Consider the following 17537-nt stretch of genomic DNA (forward strand, 5'->3'; position numbering starts at 1 on the left):
AGGTCATTCACAATCACACTGAGGAACACATGTCCCTGTATGCTCTCTTATGTATTCACAAAGCCCCCACCTTTATAACAGCTATCCATAAACTGTTTGCCTGTAGCGCCACCCTGTGGTGACAATGAATACACCACAACGTACAGAGACAGCAAACTGTCATCATGTTAGTTAGTGATCTTTAAGTCATGCCAGGCCTAAAAAACAAACAAACAAAAGAGTCAGGAGGTCTGTTACAGTATCACATTAGTTTATTAGCCAGTACAGAGGATTAACTGTGTTTGTTGGTAGGCTCTGTTTCACTAACACACGTGAGACCAAACATGACAGCAGCTTACGATATACACCGAGAGGTCAGTGAATTCTACAAACCAAAACATTTTTATATCAGAAAAAAGTTATAGTGTCTCAGTACATTTAAATGATGTCATTTACAGAGCTGCTTATACGTCCTCTCCATAGTGCCAATGAAGGTATGACTTCAGACCATAGTAAAATTATGGGCAGGTATCACCTTCAACCCAAGAAAACAGATAAGAAAACAGTAGAGGACCAGTAACTGTGATGACACTGTCTGCGATGTTCACTACAGTTGAAGCATGCGAGTTAATACGATACTATTGTCTGCAGAAAAGGATGTTGACGAGGATACGGAAGCTAAAAGCGCAGAGGCGTGTGCTGCACAGTTGGGAATTACTCAGATTGTTCTCAGTTATGATTTCTGATTCTGCTCATCGACTTGATTTTTTTTTTTTTCACCATTTTGAAGTTGTTGCTGTATTAATGTGTAACCACTCGTTCTCATCTTTGAACATAAACTGCTGTTTTCTACATATATTCTAATATTTCGCCTCAGAAAAACTGCAACTTATGTGTGGGGACAGATGCTGGGAGGTTAAAGTTGCTTTTCCCATTTAAGAAAATATTAAATCATATTAAATCTTTCACATTCCAACAACAATGCCAATAGATGGTACAAACAAAACTTCATATTTTTTAAATGAGCAGTTACATGTCTATGTAAGGTTCAGTTTCCTCTGTGTAACCTCACACTAAAAGTGCTTTTTACTGATTTAGTGTTTAAGCTGAGGAGGATGATGTGAAATACTGTACCATTGTCATGTTTTTGGTATTGCATTTAGCAACATCAAATCAAAGAGAAAAAAACTTAACTGAGGTTTAACTCATCAGTTAAGTATGCAGTCAGCCATGGTTTTTGTACAGCTTAATAAACTAGGCTATCATGCAATCACTGTGTGTTCAGCAACACATCTGATGATGCAACTTAGGCAACAACAAAACAAAACAAAAAAAACTAGTAGATCTCAAATAGTTCTTACATAAGCAGAATCAGAAACCATTTGTAAATTAAATCATCCCCACAGTATACAGAAATTATTTCAGAGAACCCAACACAAGGACTGTCTGATGGAGTATTCATGTTCAGGGAGCGAGCGGTCCCAGCCTCAGCTCGACATGGTGCGTGAGCCAAATGGCCTCAGTGGCGTTTTCGGCTCCCTCCTCGCTCCTGATAGGAGCTGCGAGGTTGCGGAAGTCGTGTCGGATCTTGAAAGAAACCACGACATCGGCGTCCTCTTCCTTCTGAGGGATCACTTTGATGAAGAAACCAATCTTGTTGGATTTCCTGAAGGCAACAACACTGTGGAAAAGACAGAAGGATCAGGGTAAGAGTTACCTCATGCAATTAATTGTGTGTGTGTGTGTGTATGTTATACTTACTCTGGGTCATCCTGGAAGTCCTGCGGTTCAGCCAGCTCATCATACTCAGCAGCAGCATCTTTTCCTGCCAAGACCAGCTCCTTAGTGGGTACTACAACCTTTAAAAAAAGAAAGAAAGAAAAACAGTTTCATCATTCAATGACTTTCAAAGTATTGGATGTGGAGTCAACTACATTTTAAATGTCATATTACTTTGGTTTTGAAGCATGCGAATGTCCCCAAAATCTAGTTCTACTTGTAAAGTTGCTACTGCGCTCTGACCAGCTGGTCCACGTATAAAGAAGAGAGGGTAACACTCAGCAATTATTGTTTAATAAGTTCACTCAGTCTGCCTGGCAACACACAAAACATTTTCAGCCATCCAGCCTTCATCAGTGTGTGCAAATGCTGGGACATAATCTCTACTTCAGGGGGCCAGTGAAGTCAACAGGTGCATGGAATCACCAATCACTGGGAATTTACCCAGAATGGAAGCAAAGAGTTGACAGGCGAGCCGGGCCATTCCACCCAAAATAGAAACGTATTAACCTCAAAGTGAATCACTGCTTTGTATTTAAACTCTTAATAATTTTATCCGAAGCCTCAATCTAACAACGATCACTGTAACTTCCAAAAGATCATTTGTAATACAAGCCACATCTAATATATGACTTAACAAAGCTTTTTTAAATGAATTTTCTTCATTCCCTGCAAATATCTTACTGCAGTCCCCTACGGATGTTTTTAGTGGCAAGGACAGGTTACATTCTGGAAGTTACAATGTCACCAAATTAACAGGAAGGGGATCAAACTGTTTTCCTGCGTCATTCCAGTAGGCTGGAGGGTTTTCAGATGATCATTAAAATAACACACTTGTGTTTGCTCTGTTGCAAAATAACCAAAAGCTCTGTTATGTCGGATATCAAAGGTGGCTTGGATTACACATTTCTTTTGGAAGTTATACTGATCCCTTGTTAGATCCCTGAGTATTTATTTACTATTGATTTGATTGGTGTTATGAAAGGTGAGAAACTTGAGGTCCACAGTGACTAAACAATACATTGCTGAGCGAGACCCTCTCGTCTTTATACAGGGAAAACAAAATCTAAAAGTCCCACTCAAAAATGGCTCTCATTGTTATTTCACTTGGATGTTTGACCTACGCTAAACAGAATGATGTATGTGCAGAGTTTGATGCTAGAAGATCATTTGCACATTCAGCTGCTGTATGTGAAAGTTTCTCTAAGCATACCTTAAATCTAAGGTTAATATGTAAGTACGAGCATGACTTTGTGACATCACATCGAATGGGGGAAGAGAATCACATTCCAATATGCAACTTACACAAGAGTGATGTGGGAAATCGAAGCCTACAGTACATATATGCAGAGAACAGACTGGTCAATGAATGAAGAGACATCCTGTGTCTAGCTTTTGAAGTGAGCAATGTTTGCATATTGACGGATTCGGGATTTGTTCAACAAGGGAGAATAAATAGGTGTAATTTAAGAAGTAACAAGGAAGGAAAAACAAACAGAAATTATTATTACAAGACGATCATTTTCATACGTCTGAACGCAAGTCTGGATGGAAAATGTTTTGCAAAAAAGATGAAAATAATAGTTGCTATTTGCATACCTTTCTTTTTGCACAACGCAGTTATCTGGTTATAGAGGTGGAGTCAGATTACAACAAAATAATATTATCAGGGAATTGACCAAGATGAAAAAAAGGGTACAATGAACACACGTCCGGACATTGTCCAGCATATTTGTCAGTGTCAGACACGTTCTGACTTACTGGAAATACTCTGTTTGGTTTAGGTGAAGGGTGGCGCCTGGGTGGAGCGTGCAGGACGAGGAGGAGGACTCACCATCGTGATGACTATTTTTGCGCCAATATCAATACTACATGTATTTGGACGTGTCCGCAATGTCAACAAAAAGAGTGGAAAGCGGTTTTCAGGCAAGCAGAAAAGAGGATGAAGCAGCTACACTCTGTGCAATGTCATCAACACACCCACTCACTTGCTGTGTAGCAAGTGTGTGCACCGCTACCCGTGTGTAAATATGTCTTTAAGGGATAGCTCCCAGAGTAGAAACAATATTGCCAAATCTCTACCGGTGGGCAGATTTCCACCGTTGCGCGGTATATATCGTCATACTGCCCTGACCCGAATACATGTAAGAGGTAAAGGAAGGCATCCTTGGAAAGAGCTGGTTGATGGAATCAACATGCATGGCTCACTGTGGTTCGCACTGCCCTCCAGGTGTTTGAATATCAGATCAAGCAGAATGAGAAGACTGCACACTCTTTTAGCCTTGATGTGAATGGAAATGGGTCATGAAGATGCGCTGTTTTGGCCAGGAGCTCTGCCTTACCCAGTCTGGCCCATGAGTTCATCACTAAAGAGGCCAAGACAAACAGCCTGAAGTCACTGAGAGCCCCGCAGCGGCTGCTGGCAACAGGCAGCGCAGCAGACCATTTACCAAAGGAACATGGTACCCTCAGCTGCACACGTGACAGCTGACAGATGGAGGTAAAAATGGAACACAACTGCTCTCCATATGAGATGACGACTAGGCTACCTATTCCATAAGGAAACAGTCAGTATGAAGGAGCTGAAGTCTCTGAAGCTGGCTGGTAAGACTGTACGAGTAACATGCAGAATATTTAGGGCAGGTGGCAAACAACCGCCACAATCTGTGAACGTTTCATATATTTTCTAGTTAAGCCATGATGCTCTTTCCAACAGCTAAAAGGTCCAGTGTGTTGGATTTAGTGGCCTCTAGTGGTGAGGTTACAGATTGCAGCCGACTGAAAACCCCTCACCTCATTCCTTGTCCAGCGTGTCGGAGAAACTACAGTGCCTGCAAAACTTGCAAAAAATGCAAATGGATGTCTAGAGCCAGTGTTAGGATGTCTGTTCTGGACTACTGTAGAAACATGGCTGTGCATCACGGTGGAGTACGTGGAGGAGGACCCACTATCTCTCCAGATATAATGAGCTCATTTTAAGGTAATGAAAACACAACAGTTCTTATTTTTAGGCAATTATACATAATTATGATTATACAATAATTACAAAATAAACATAATTCTGAATATATATTCTATTTCTGCCAATAGCTCCTCCTAAATGTTACATCCTGATCCCTTAAAACTCCATTCATTGATGTGGTGGTTTTAATAAACAACTCTGTACCCAGCAGACATCATCGAACAAAATTAAAACCCCACTGAAACGTTTCTGGCCACCTTACAGATTTAAGACGGACACCTTCACTGGCTTTTGTCTAAACTCCAGAAAAAAATATCAGGGTTTTTAGCTGTTACACTGCAGAGCTTTGTGATATTTGTTCACAGGTTTGTCATGAAACCATTTTCAGATTTAACATATTCAGCATTAACATAAAATAAATGTAGATTATTTAAGTTTCAAGTCTAATTAAAGACAAACAGGCGCACTGCCTTCAAGTCAACTAAATGCAGGATTTACACTATTACTGCTTAAATCATACTGTCAGTGTTTGGCAGTCATCAGGACAGTAATGATGGATATATGTGCAATGCCCACTATAACTCTTTGATACGTGTTTCAAAGAGAGGACATTCTTGGCATACCTTGGCAGTGCTGTTGATGTCATCAGGATCTTCCTCCTCACAGGAAGCCAATGTGACGTGGGTGATGTTCTCCACTGGGTTGGTCAGGGTCAGCAGAACTTGACTCTCCTGAAACAGGATGGGGAAACAACAACCGTTTGACTCAGGTAAATTTTCAAAGCTGGTGAGTTCACTCGTAAGGCAATGCAGAGCAGCTCTGGCCTTCGTTTCACCACCATAGTAGACTATTTACCTTTACCTACAGACTTCAGTTATCCAGGTGAAGATTATGAACCGAATGAATAAAACATTTGACAATATTCAAGATCACACTTGACCACACTGACCTTCATGTACCGCAGATTTGGAATGGACATAATTCTCACTTCAGGGATGTAACTCCTGTGGGAGGAAAGGCAAAAAGGATGGTCAATACTCTGAAATACTCAAACACACTGACAGTATTCACTGCAACATTCAACCGTGTTCATTAAAAACTGAGAGTTGATCTTGGGTGGTAGCTGTAAAAAATGTTTGCAAAGCATGAACTGCTGACATCAGCATTCTATTAGTCGATACAGGCAATTTGGTTTATTCTTATGATCATTTACAAGTTTGAAAAATGTGTTTAAGATTAAGCTACTATTGCAGGAATAATTTCCTGAACATGTGCTGATAATTGCACTTGGCTAAAATTAAACGTTGGGATCTTAATCTAATTAAGCTACACCAGGCTTTAGGCTGATTTATGTTTTTCATTAATTGGAATAAGATCGACATCATAATGAAAACACGTGTTTAGGACAGAATCTGATGACCGATACTCACACAGCCACCAGCTGAATTTTAAACTTGATTGAAGTGGGATTAAACTCTGGCTTGCTCAAGTTGTGCTCACATTTCTGGAGGAGGAGAATTAAGAAGAAAGAAAAAAAAACCTTATCTCAATGTGATCTACATAAAAACAACAGCCACCGATTGATAGAGGAGAGTAAAACCCTGAGGTGGTACTGACCCTGCAGCGCAGTGAGCGTTTCATCAGGAGGTGTTTGTGTCTGGGATGGAGCTGAGACGCCCCTGCAGGCTGGAAGTCAGGCTGCAGAAGCCGCTGCCGCAGTGTGGTCACTGGGAGAGCACAAAAAAACTCAGATTAAACACTACCTCAATTATTAGAGTGACAAAAATGATCAGTATTGCTCAGTGAGTTCTCAGCACACTCTTACCCTCCGGTAAGCTGATGGGCCTGGTATAACAATCCTCAGGCAGGGGTTCCACTTCATCAAGAGCCTGGGCAGGTTCGATAGTGATCTCCTTCTGGTCCTCACCCTCTTTAAGGCTAGTGAAGTTACATACATGTCAACATCTGTTGTATCTCTAGTGATGGCATATAATATTCACTGAAAGCTGGCTACACTAAAGGCATCTTGAGATTTTTGGATGTTTACGTGACTCGGACAACATCCACATTACAATAAACTGACACCATCTTACACTGCCACTGAGCATTTTCCAAGCATAAAGTAAGGCGTTAGACTTATGAAAAGAGACTTTAAGAACTCACTGTTGGTGCGGTCAAGGAGACTTTCATTTTAGACTTAATTTGACTTAGGTTGCGTTTGCAGATTTGCATATCAAAGAAGAGCAGACTATTGACCTTGGTAGAGGTCTGTGCTCTAGTGTTCATTGGCTATGGTTAGACTGTAGGCAAAAGTGGCCCAGATTTGACAGTGTGAACAAAGACAAATCACATGGAATCTCTTATTTGGAGCACTTTCCTATATGGCCACATCAGATACAGGTCTGATTTTTTGCGATGCATCTCAGTCTGAACAGTCATATCGGAATCAGCACCATGAGAAGAATAAAGAATAAGAACAAAAACTCTGGATCTGAGCAATAAATGCAGACTGAGCGCTGACGCTTCCAGTGTGAACAGCCACTGTGTCCTTGCCCGCCTGACATTCGTCTCCTGTATCTGACAGCGTACTTTGTGGATTCAATACCTTCAATTATTAATCTTCGGTTGTTAAGTGCAGTCCTTGAATGCATCCCGTGGCTGAAATTTTAAAAATGGTCTTCGCTCAAAGCTGTATTACTACAAGGTGATGATGTAACTTTGAGAAAAACAGTTCACTGTGATGGACTACATAATGTTCTCAAGACAAGTTTCAAGGCTCTACAAATTGATTTTCATGGCACACTGAAATTAATGACACAATGTCTGCTGGAAGGTAAGAAATCAATTTATCTAAGTCTCCAATAATATGTCTGTACACAATGTGTAGTTACTGGGTACAAACATGGAAAACCAGGGCAGGGCTGTTCAAATGCACATACAAGTGTTACTAGGCAAAGAAACATTGCATAAGAGGACACAAAAGCAAGAGTCATTCTCAATATATAACAAAAGACTACTCACGAAAGGCCAGCCAGGCTTGATATGGGAGCTCCAGACCTCTGCCTCTGCAGTCTGGTTCCAAGGCCATATTTTTCCTGAGTGAATTTAGGAGGGGGGGGCACAAGATCAGGCATTCTGCCGACTGAAATTAAGGAGGACTCAAGACAATTTCTGAAATGATCTAATCTACAACCATTTTTGTGTCTACTTTTATCACACACATCTTTTAAAAACAAAAATGGAAAGAAATGGTACTTGACATTTAAATAAACAATAAATAAGCCAAAAATAATTTCACTGGCCTTTCTGGTAAGAAACACAAACAGGAGCCTTTCTGTCCAGGATAGTGGGAGAGAATCAATTGAGGGTTAAGGACTAATTAGTATGAAAATATATATTGATCTGGTTTCACAGACTTCAACAAAGTCTTCCATTTCATCTCTCCCTGTAATCGACATAAAGGCTCCCATTGTGTTGATCGCCGTCTCATTTAACCAAGGAGACATTCATGTGATCTGTGAGGTCACAAATTAGACAGGAAAAGAGATAAAGAGAAGACAGCACTACTATAAAGATGAGACTACCCAAGTTGTGAAAAATACAACTCACCACCACATGAATAGTGTGTTGCTGGGGGGTAAAAACCAAAATATCAGAGTGCATAAGCAAAGAAAAAAAGGAGAGAACAAAGAACCAGGTGAAACCCAAGCGATTTGGCAAACATTAGTGGCATTTGGTGACATGCAACAGCAACAGAAATGCATCAGTGATGGAAAACAACTGCAGGACATCACAGTGCTTAGGACTTTAAAAATGCTTCCAATACACAATGGGAAAGACTGGTTTGCATTACCAGTTGTTAATTTGTGCAGGAGGTGTAAACAATGTGCCAACAAGCTCAAGAAGCATGAAGACCATGTCCACACCAGGGTGACTAAATCTGAAAAGGTACATTTTCTGATTGTTTTCATACAGAGGAAGATGACATTTTTTTTTCCAGTTGTTTTCAAATGTCAGTGTGGATGGGGAACTTTCTGAACGCAACTTAGGAATGTTTATGACATTTCCTCTTATAAATAGCATTTTCAGACAGTATTTATCCACCCAAGTATAGACATGGTGTCAATCTTGCACTGCAACCAAACACTAGAGCAGCAAAGTTAATTATTCCCTGCTGCTTTGGTTAAAGGTGTGCTAATCACATAATATCCTCAATGGCATATACTCTGAGACGTCTTTGTTAATATTATTGAGATTTAGGTAGAAACTCTCAAGTTTCAAATCTCTTAAATGCATATAATCATTAATCTAAGTTCTTTTTCAACAGTACCTGTTGATAAATTACACAAATTACAATGACACAACAGCTGTTTGACATTAAAAGAGGTCAAAGAAGAGGGTATCAAATTTTTGAAAAGGCTGAACTGGGCTCAGAGGGAGCAGAGTACCGAGAACGCCAGAGGCATGCACTGTCGTCTCCTGGCCAGCTTCTTCCGGTCTCTCTCCTGCTTCTCTCTGTGTGCCAGCTGCTGGTAATACTCGATCAGCTTGCTAATCTGTAGGGAGCAAAAAAATAAATTCATCTAGACAAATCACTGCTTTCTTTTTTTAAAAAACAAGAGTAATGGAGAATTGGGATAAGGTAACCTAGGCCCACCTACCACCACCCACTACAGTAAAATACAGTACACAGTTTGCACTTTAAAGTAACACAATAATCCAGGAAGGTAAAAACTATGATATCTTTCCTCAAAAAAACTAGTTAACAGTCTTTACATTAACTGAAGAATGATAATCAACGACAATGATGATCGCTGAAAGAAACACTTAAAAATTATTTGGTACAAGTACTGAAGATATAAAAATAAAAACTGCACAAACATACTTAAAACACACTTAAACAGTGAAAAATATTTTAAAAAGGTGCATTTAAAGCTTGTTGTTTGTGGCACATTTGTGGACTCTGCAACTAAGCACTTAGTTTGCTTTTGCCTCTGGTCGGTTTTGTGTGGGTGCCACTTGTTCAGAAATCATCTATTCAAAAACAAGTAATGCATGAGCAGGAAACATGTGAGCAACTCGAGAGAATTTAAATGGCTGCAGGGGGAAAACTTACCCGCTGAGTGTGAGGGTTCTCTGGCTCTTGCCATCCACCGCTGGCTGCAGTGAACAAAATTTGCCAAGACATGAGACTTAGATAGCCATAAGAAACAAATACAATGAATACTAGCTTTTTTCTTGACCTGAATTAATGAACAACTGTGGACCAACAGCAAGATACATGATGGTGTTTTGATAATGTTGATGCTTCTTACCATTCTTAATACTGTAAATATGACCCCATTATTGTGTCTACATTATATCAGCACCCACCAACTGATTTGTCAGCCATTCCCACATCCCTGGAGGTCCAGCGACAGAAGCCACAGGCCAGGTAGTAGGCTTTCTTCATGGTTGTCTTGGTAGGGTCATCAGGCAGAGGAGCTGGGATGTTGGTGGCTCGAGTAGACAGTGTGTGCATGCAGCATGGGCAGTCGAAACAATTTGCACACCTACAGTAGAGCACAGATAATCAGGAATGGATTAAAGGACATGAATGGCATAAATATGATGACATAATATTTTGATTTTGTATCTGTATAGACAGATACAAAATCAGTAGGGACCTGCAGGAGTACTGTATAGACATGCATCGTTCTCTGTGCATCTGCACCTCAGTCTCACCTGTTCTTTTTAAGCTTAGCCTCTGCAGATGGCATGTTCTCCAGACAGCTTGGACAATAGTGCGAGTCCACCTGATCACCACAAACAGGGGTACAAAAGAGGAGTCAGTCAGACTGTGCATCTACATGCTGAAGTTTATTCTACACTGGTTTCCTAATTGTTGGATTATCATAGTGTTTTGATATCTGCTACATAAATACATGCAATTGTCTTAGAATATCGCTAGAATTTTTTTTTAGCAGTGCGGTACAATGACAACGAAGGGAGCTGAATAGTTTGATGGTTTTTCGTATGAACTGTCAATAATCTCATGTTTACAAAGTAAAATCACTGTCTAGTGATTTGATTTTGCAATATACGAAAAATCTAAGTCAGTCTGGGTGTGGTATCCCTAACCGTGAGCCACGTTAACAAGCTGGATTTTGACCGTGAAGACGACAGCTGGGAGAAACTAACGTTGTGACAAATAGTTTTTACTTGTCGGACACGCCGCTAATATTCTTTAAATGTGAGCTAAATGAATACTTCAACACTGAGTTCAAAGAATTGCTAGCTTGTCGCCCGTTTGTGCTGTGCTTGACATAACGCTAACTCCAACGGAAGTTGGACATCGCTTGCAGCCAATGAAATGAGGAGACTGTTGGAAGGACCCTTGATTGACAAGGGACTTAGCCATACAGTGCGCGAGGTGGTTGAACTAATCCCACCTACACGTCAAAGCGACTAGCAAGCCGGCTAACAACAAAGTAGCTGCTGACTAAATAAAGCTAACAGCTAGCTTGTCAAAACCAGATGATAGTAAGGGAAAACGTTTACGTACCTCGTGAGACACACATTCTAGAGATCGTAGCTCACTACAGTAGCGACAGAAATACAACTGAGATAAAGGAGCTCTGATCTTTTTCTCTCCACGAACCAGATAGACGACTCTATCTGGCTGCAGGAGGGACGCCATCTCTAACTTCAGCAGCCGAGTCCGTGGGCTCACTCACTGCACTGCTAATATTGATGTCACCGCTAGTCGTCTGGCCTTTGAGGGAACACAGTGTGCTCAATGTCGACCTCGTGTGGTCAATAGTGAAACTGTCAGCCCCACACTAACGGAAAGGGTGGTCGGTTGGGCTTAAAGCCCCGAAAGGGATTTAAGAAAATATATCCTGCATCACAATCAGGAAAGTAGGTAAACAGCCTCTCTCCATAAACAACAGGTATGGTTAACTAAAAATAGAGGAGGAAACAAGGGTGCCCAGGGGCCTATTGTATCATAATCCATCGATGCCCACATTAGACTAGTTTTGCACAAAAAAACTGCAACATCTTTTTAATTTTGATTTAATGTGTGCCAATTGGGTAAATAAAACTGTAACTGCAGAAGATAACTATATTTGGATATAGGTCTTACAGTTTTGAGTCACAAAAGGTTCCTGTATTTCATTAAAAAAGTCATAATCAGTGCTGTAATAGTGTGTGTCTCAGAGGTTTGTTCCAATAGTCACTGACGACTGAACAAATTCACAACTTTAAACAGAAAAGTACAATAATACAGAAATAACAGGTGGATTTTTTCCACATTTGCGAGGTACAGTGATGCGTGTGAACCAGACCCTGCAATCCAGAGGTCATTAAAAGTGAGAACATTACAAAACGAGCATTAGATTGGTGGGTTTAATTCATATAAAACAAGTTTTCAAGCTTGGCACATCCATACACAGTGTGTATTGCAGAGGAACAGAAATAAACGAATAAATGACCCAATTCAGACACTTAACTTGAAGGGTATACATCTTTTACTTTCTTACACAGCCTAGCACTTTATTCTTCCCGTTGACTCCAATCTTTTTAGCCTTTAATTGTGTTACATAATCATGTTGCCTTGCTGCAAAAAGACTGACCTGAACTCAACACTGTGTAAAACATAGCCAGTCTGACAGGACTGGAAAGAGGCCTGTCAGCCATCCACAGGGCATATGGCCAAGTACCAGCTCACCATGGCAACAGCTGATCCCGGAGAGGGGAAGTGACCCATGAATAAAAATTAAACCAACAGCATTCACGCTGTTTTTGGAAAAGCTGATTCTGGTTTTTGTAGTCAGATTCAGCCAAATTCAACTTGTCACTCCGGCAGACTAATTTTTTTAATTTCTTATAAAACTGAGTTGTTTTTGGATGCTCACAGTAGGTGGAGCAGCAGGCATACTCAGAGTGAAAGACACACACTGACCTCGTCAACTGTTTTTGCTTTATTTTTACAGAGGGTTGGGTAAGGTAAGGCAGAAGATTACATGTAACTAACTGAATGATCGTTATTAAATAATGTAAATGCTGAATGCCTGAAGAAAAGTTATTACAAACTTTCCACCTTCCTGCTAAGTATACTGTATTCATTCATTCATCATGTACGCGGTTGCGTCAGCAGGGGGCGTCGTCTCCGGCCAGCTGTGCGCCCCTCCGCCCCCCTGCCGGAGCAGTTCATCCATCCTGAGGCAGAAGCGCAGAGACATCCACAGTGAGCGGTGACCATGTCGGGGAAGGACCGCATGATGTGGCCCCTCTTGCCGCTGCTGCTGCTCGGTCTGCTGCGCCCCTGCACCGGAGCCCTGTGCACTCAGGTAACTGTTGACATCCACACACAACACAGTCATGGTGTGAGCGCAGAGAGACAAACGAGACAGACGCGACGACCTGATACCCGACGGCGAGCTGCGAGGTCGGCACACGTAGCTCACATCTTGTGTGTAGATATGATGTAACCCACAGAGTTGGTGGGTTTTTTTTTTCTTGCTTTATTTAAATGACCAAAATAGAGGGTGGACAATAATGTGAAAACACTAAATCACAACCCCACTGCTACACAGGTGTGTGGGTGATAGTATGATTAGCCCTGATGGTCAGTTTGTAGTGAGGTAACATGTGCCATCTTTTTATTTTTTGTCCCTCAGTGCACTAGAATGTTCCAGCTGACAGTTTCTTTGCACCTGAAAACTTTGATCACCTGTCCTCTGCTCATGTTCTTTTCACCTGTGTGTGCTTATTACCAGGCCTTTCCCACATCTTTCAGGTGCACACACACACACACACGAGGATTAAGGGAGGCTCTTGTAGATAAACAGGCACCTGTCCTAGGCAAACACTCTGAATCTTATGGCAGTAACTCTGACAAATAGCCCGTGCTGCGAGCTTCGAGTTAACCAAGGTGCCTCTGAACTGTTTGAGAGCAGCGTTCTCCTGCTCTGTGGACGCTGGGCTTGTGTTTTGTGGTGCACACTTGTAAGTAGTCAGTAGTGTGGCTCACGTAGCAACAGCGGAGGTATGAGGAGAGAGGGAGGTGAAAGTGTTGCAGCTGTCCCTTATTTGGTTAAAGCTTTGGGATCCACTTGGTAAATAAGCTCCTGATGTTTGCTTTGGAATCAGGACAGCCTACAGAGACGTTAGATTTCATAATTTGATGATGTTTCAACACTTCTCACTATATTAAAATGTCAAATGTTCCAGAAAACGCTGACTACCAATGTTCACTCAGCAAGGATGTGATCTCAGCTGCCTTATTTCCTCATATCAAATATGTCTGGGGCTCCTGGAGGGCTGCATTAACAATTATACAATTATTAACAACTGTTTTTCTTATTGATATTTTATCAGAACAACTGTTACTAAATTCCGGAACCAAAAGTAAGACATTCAGATGTCTCATTTTATCTAACTACAGTTTCAAACCCAGTGATATTCAGTTCTTTTTTTAACCTGGAATCTGTGATTATTAATGTAGTTGCGATTAATTTTCATTTCATATTTTGTTATTCATAATGGCAAAGCAGCACATCCAACCCAACAGACAAGTTTGTGGCTGATGTTAAAGCAATGTTTTGTTTTGTTTTCAACATTTCTAAGAAAAGGGCTGATGAAACAGATCTTTAAACACAGCGGACACACCGCCCACAATCAAACATGTGCATGTAAGTGAGAAAGGTCAGTGCATACAATTGGCTAGAGAACGTGCGTTGTAGGAAATGCAAATATAAAGCAAACAATGGCCGTACAGTATCACGTCCTGCAGGAGTATACGGAAGGCTTCGCTGTTTTGCATTCCTTGAGCAAAAATACTACATTAAAAAAATACTGCTGAATGTGTTGACCGGCTTAAACAAATAACCTGCTTTGACCCGTCTCCCTTTCCCTGCAGTGTGACTCATCCACAGATGGCACCATTTACAAATACAAGGCAAAGACTCTGAACGGGAGTCACACTGTGAACTTCAGTGAGTACGCGGGCAAGACCGTCCTCTTCATCAATGTGGCCACGTACTGAGGGTACACCTACCAGTATGTGGGTAAGAAACGGCGCCACAGCCATCATTGTATTGTGTTGCAGTCTATAAAACAAGCTCCTCCACCTGAAGACATTTAACTTCTTCTTCTCTGTTATCAGAACTGAATGCACTACATGTGGAGATGAAACCTCTCGGCCTCACCATTCTCGCCTTTCCCTGCAACCAGTTTGGGAAACAGGAACCAGGGCAAGCACATGAAATTCTTCCAGGGCTAAAGTGAGAAATGTTTCTGTTTCCTTGCAAGTCAATATCAGGTCAGCAGCCATAGCTCACTGAATGAAAGCCAACCAATTAGGTAAAAACCTTTTTCCTCCTAAATGTTTGCTCTTAAGTGTCTTATAGTAGAAGAACCAGAATTTTGATTTTTTTTGTCCAGCCTGTAGAAGATTTGGAAATTCCCTAAACTAGAATCAAAAGCTTCCCACAAGGCCGCATATATTGTGATGTTCTGTAACATAAGAACCTTCAAAGCTGGATGTAGAGAGGAATTTGCATTATTGGTAAATCCTGTCAATCAACAAAGCTTCATTTAATTGGGGAAAGCATCCTTTGGCAGTAAGATCAGTTTCTGTCCGAGGCCTCTCTCACACGCATAGAAATTATGTCTCAGGTTCCATCAGTTGTCTTATATTCATAGCAAAGCGACTGCAGCAGACTGCCTGGTTTTACTCAGCGTGTAGTGAATCTAGGGCAGCTGCCAAGTCCCAGAGCGCTCAGAGGCACGTCCAGTGATAAGCTGCCCTCTCTCTGGATTCCAGGCATGTCAGACCAGGCAATGGATTTGTTCCAAACTTCCTGCTGTTTGAGAAAGGTGATGTGAACGGAAAAGACGAGCAAGAGGTTTTCACTTTCCTCAAGGTACGTTACGTGCGTGATTAGATTTGTACCGGACAGCAGCAGGGGTCGCCTGTCTTTGCGGAACAAACCCGGTTCCAAAGCATTTTGGATCGCTGTGTAAAATGTAAATGAAAACAGACCGTAATCATTTGCAAACAAGCTGTGTTTACCGACAAGGTTTTGCAAGACGAGCCCATGTAGTAACATCCGTTATACAATCACAAAGTGGTGAACCTCACGCCATCCTTGCTTGTGAACAAATTCAGAATAACAGATATTTAAAATAATCAATGAAGCTGATGAGGTCAAACATTAGATATATTCTTTACATTGTTTTCAGTTGAGTATATTTCAAAAAGTTTTAGCAAATGATCACATCCTGTTTTATATTTTACATGTAACACAACTTTTTTGGAAGCGGGGGTTGTAGATTTAATCAAAACATGCACCACTGATGCCAGCCTGCAGCTGTGCACAGACTCCTCAGACAAAAATATCTCATTATAATCTTGTGCTTTTGCCACGCAGAACTCTTGCCCCCCAGTAGGAGACAACTTCGGCAACCCCACGGCGAGACTGTTCTGGGAGCCTCTGATGACCAGCGACATCAAGTGGAACTTTGAAAAGTTTCTAGTGGGACCAGACGGGAAGCCGGTGATGAGGTGGCACCCAAATGTCAACATTTCTGAGGTCCGGGCCAACATTCGCAGATACCTGCTCAACCTGTACACACAGGATATTTTTAATTAGATCTAGAATTAGATTTATCATACAGTGTCGTCCATCTAGTGAACTGTAACGAGATGCTACGGTAAATGTAAAATAGAAAGTAATGCTAACAGTTTCTGATCCATGAAGATGGCATGCTGAATGAAGAGGAGGCTTGAAAACAGGAATCCTGTGGTGCCTCTTCAGAGTCTGCGGTTCAGGCCAGCTCTTCAGTGCATTCAGGCTGCCCTGCAATCTCACAGCACCATGTCATCTTCTCATCCCAGGACCTGTTAGTCATTACAGCCTAAATGTTAATTACGTCCAATAAATCACGGAGAACACGCTGATGTGCAGACCTTTCTTTACGAGAAGTGACTGTTCATGCTGTGGGCGTCGCGTCATGGAAAGGTGAACATTTCTGGCCCTCTGGCGTTTCTATCTTGAAATACAAATGTACAAAATATGAATAAGCAGGGTGGGATGCTAATAGACATTTAGATTTATTAAGCCAGTCAGATACAAAAAGTCTCACATGTGCTTTTGCCTACTGCAAAAAAAGAAAAAGGGCTACAAACCAAAGAAATACAACTGCCAGTCATCACAGCGTACCTTTCAAGGTGCAATTCCACCCAACAGGACTTTGTTCCCATTAACTTCTTTGATAAAATGATGCCTTTCCCAAATTCACCTGCACTCAATTTGAAGCCCTTCATCTCTATACTGCACTAAGGAAATTTTAATGGGTATTAGGTTAAAACAGTGGCTTGATTTTGAGACTGGATCTGCCTTTTCAAATAGTAACGCACATGATCTCAAGGTGTGGCTCCTGTGTCTGTTACCAGGGCTCTTGACTTTGAGCAGTTCACAGGTCAGTCTGCACGGCGTGAGTTGCTGGTTGTTGAAGTGGACAGAAAGCAAGGCCAGACAGTCCTGGCAGAGGTTTTCCCCCTGACGAGTGACTGTACACTGTATCAGGGTCGAATAATACTGATAAACATCTTCCTCTTTCTGTTGCTGGAGCAGAATTTTATTGTTTCAGTACTTTGAGTACTGCACTGATTACAACTCACTAAGTTAACATGAAATAACAGGACGAAGAGGAGGACTGTCATCACTTTTGCCTGAAGGTTCAGTTGTTGTGACTCGTAGACACTGTATGCTGGGGCTCAATTGTGGGCAAAAGTACAGGATGCAGCTAGATGAGTATGAATATCGGA

General features: G+C 41.4%; 2 protein-coding genes across 2 annotated transcripts; one reads left to right on the forward strand and one right to left on the reverse strand.

The window, feature by feature from the left end:
• Nucleotides 1-239: 239 nt before the first annotated feature.
• dctn4 (dynactin 4) lies at nt 240-11426 on the reverse strand. Its single transcript, XM_041944411.1, has 13 exons — nt 11265-11426; nt 10445-10515; nt 10094-10272; nt 9837-9880; nt 9169-9276; nt 7742-7815; nt 6546-6658; nt 6338-6447; nt 6151-6224; nt 5670-5724; nt 5344-5451; nt 1741-1838; nt 240-1660 (listed from the first exon to the last, which is right to left on the reverse strand). The coding sequence occupies exons 1-13, from the start codon at nt 11397-11399 to the stop codon at nt 1444-1446; spliced, it is 1386 nt and encodes a 461-aa protein (XP_041800345.1). The 5' UTR covers nt 11400-11426; the 3' UTR covers nt 240-1443.
• A 1508-nt stretch (nt 11427-12934) lies between these two features.
• On the forward strand, nt 12935-16661 carry gpx3 (glutathione peroxidase 3). The gene is made up of 5 exons (XM_041944186.1): nt 12935-13053; nt 14625-14772; nt 14871-14988; nt 15531-15630; nt 16138-16661. Exons 1-5 carry the CDS (start codon nt 12964-12966, stop codon nt 16357-16359), a joined length of 678 nt encoding a protein of 225 aa, XP_041800120.1. The 5' UTR covers nt 12935-12963; the 3' UTR covers nt 16360-16661.
• The last annotated feature ends 876 nt before the right edge of the window (nt 16662-17537 follow it).

This window comes from Chelmon rostratus, chromosome 9, assembly GCF_017976325.1.
Source record: "Chelmon rostratus isolate fCheRos1 chromosome 9, fCheRos1.pri, whole genome shotgun sequence".
Lineage (NCBI taxonomy): Eukaryota > Metazoa > Chordata > Actinopteri > Chaetodontiformes > Chaetodontidae > Chelmon > Chelmon rostratus.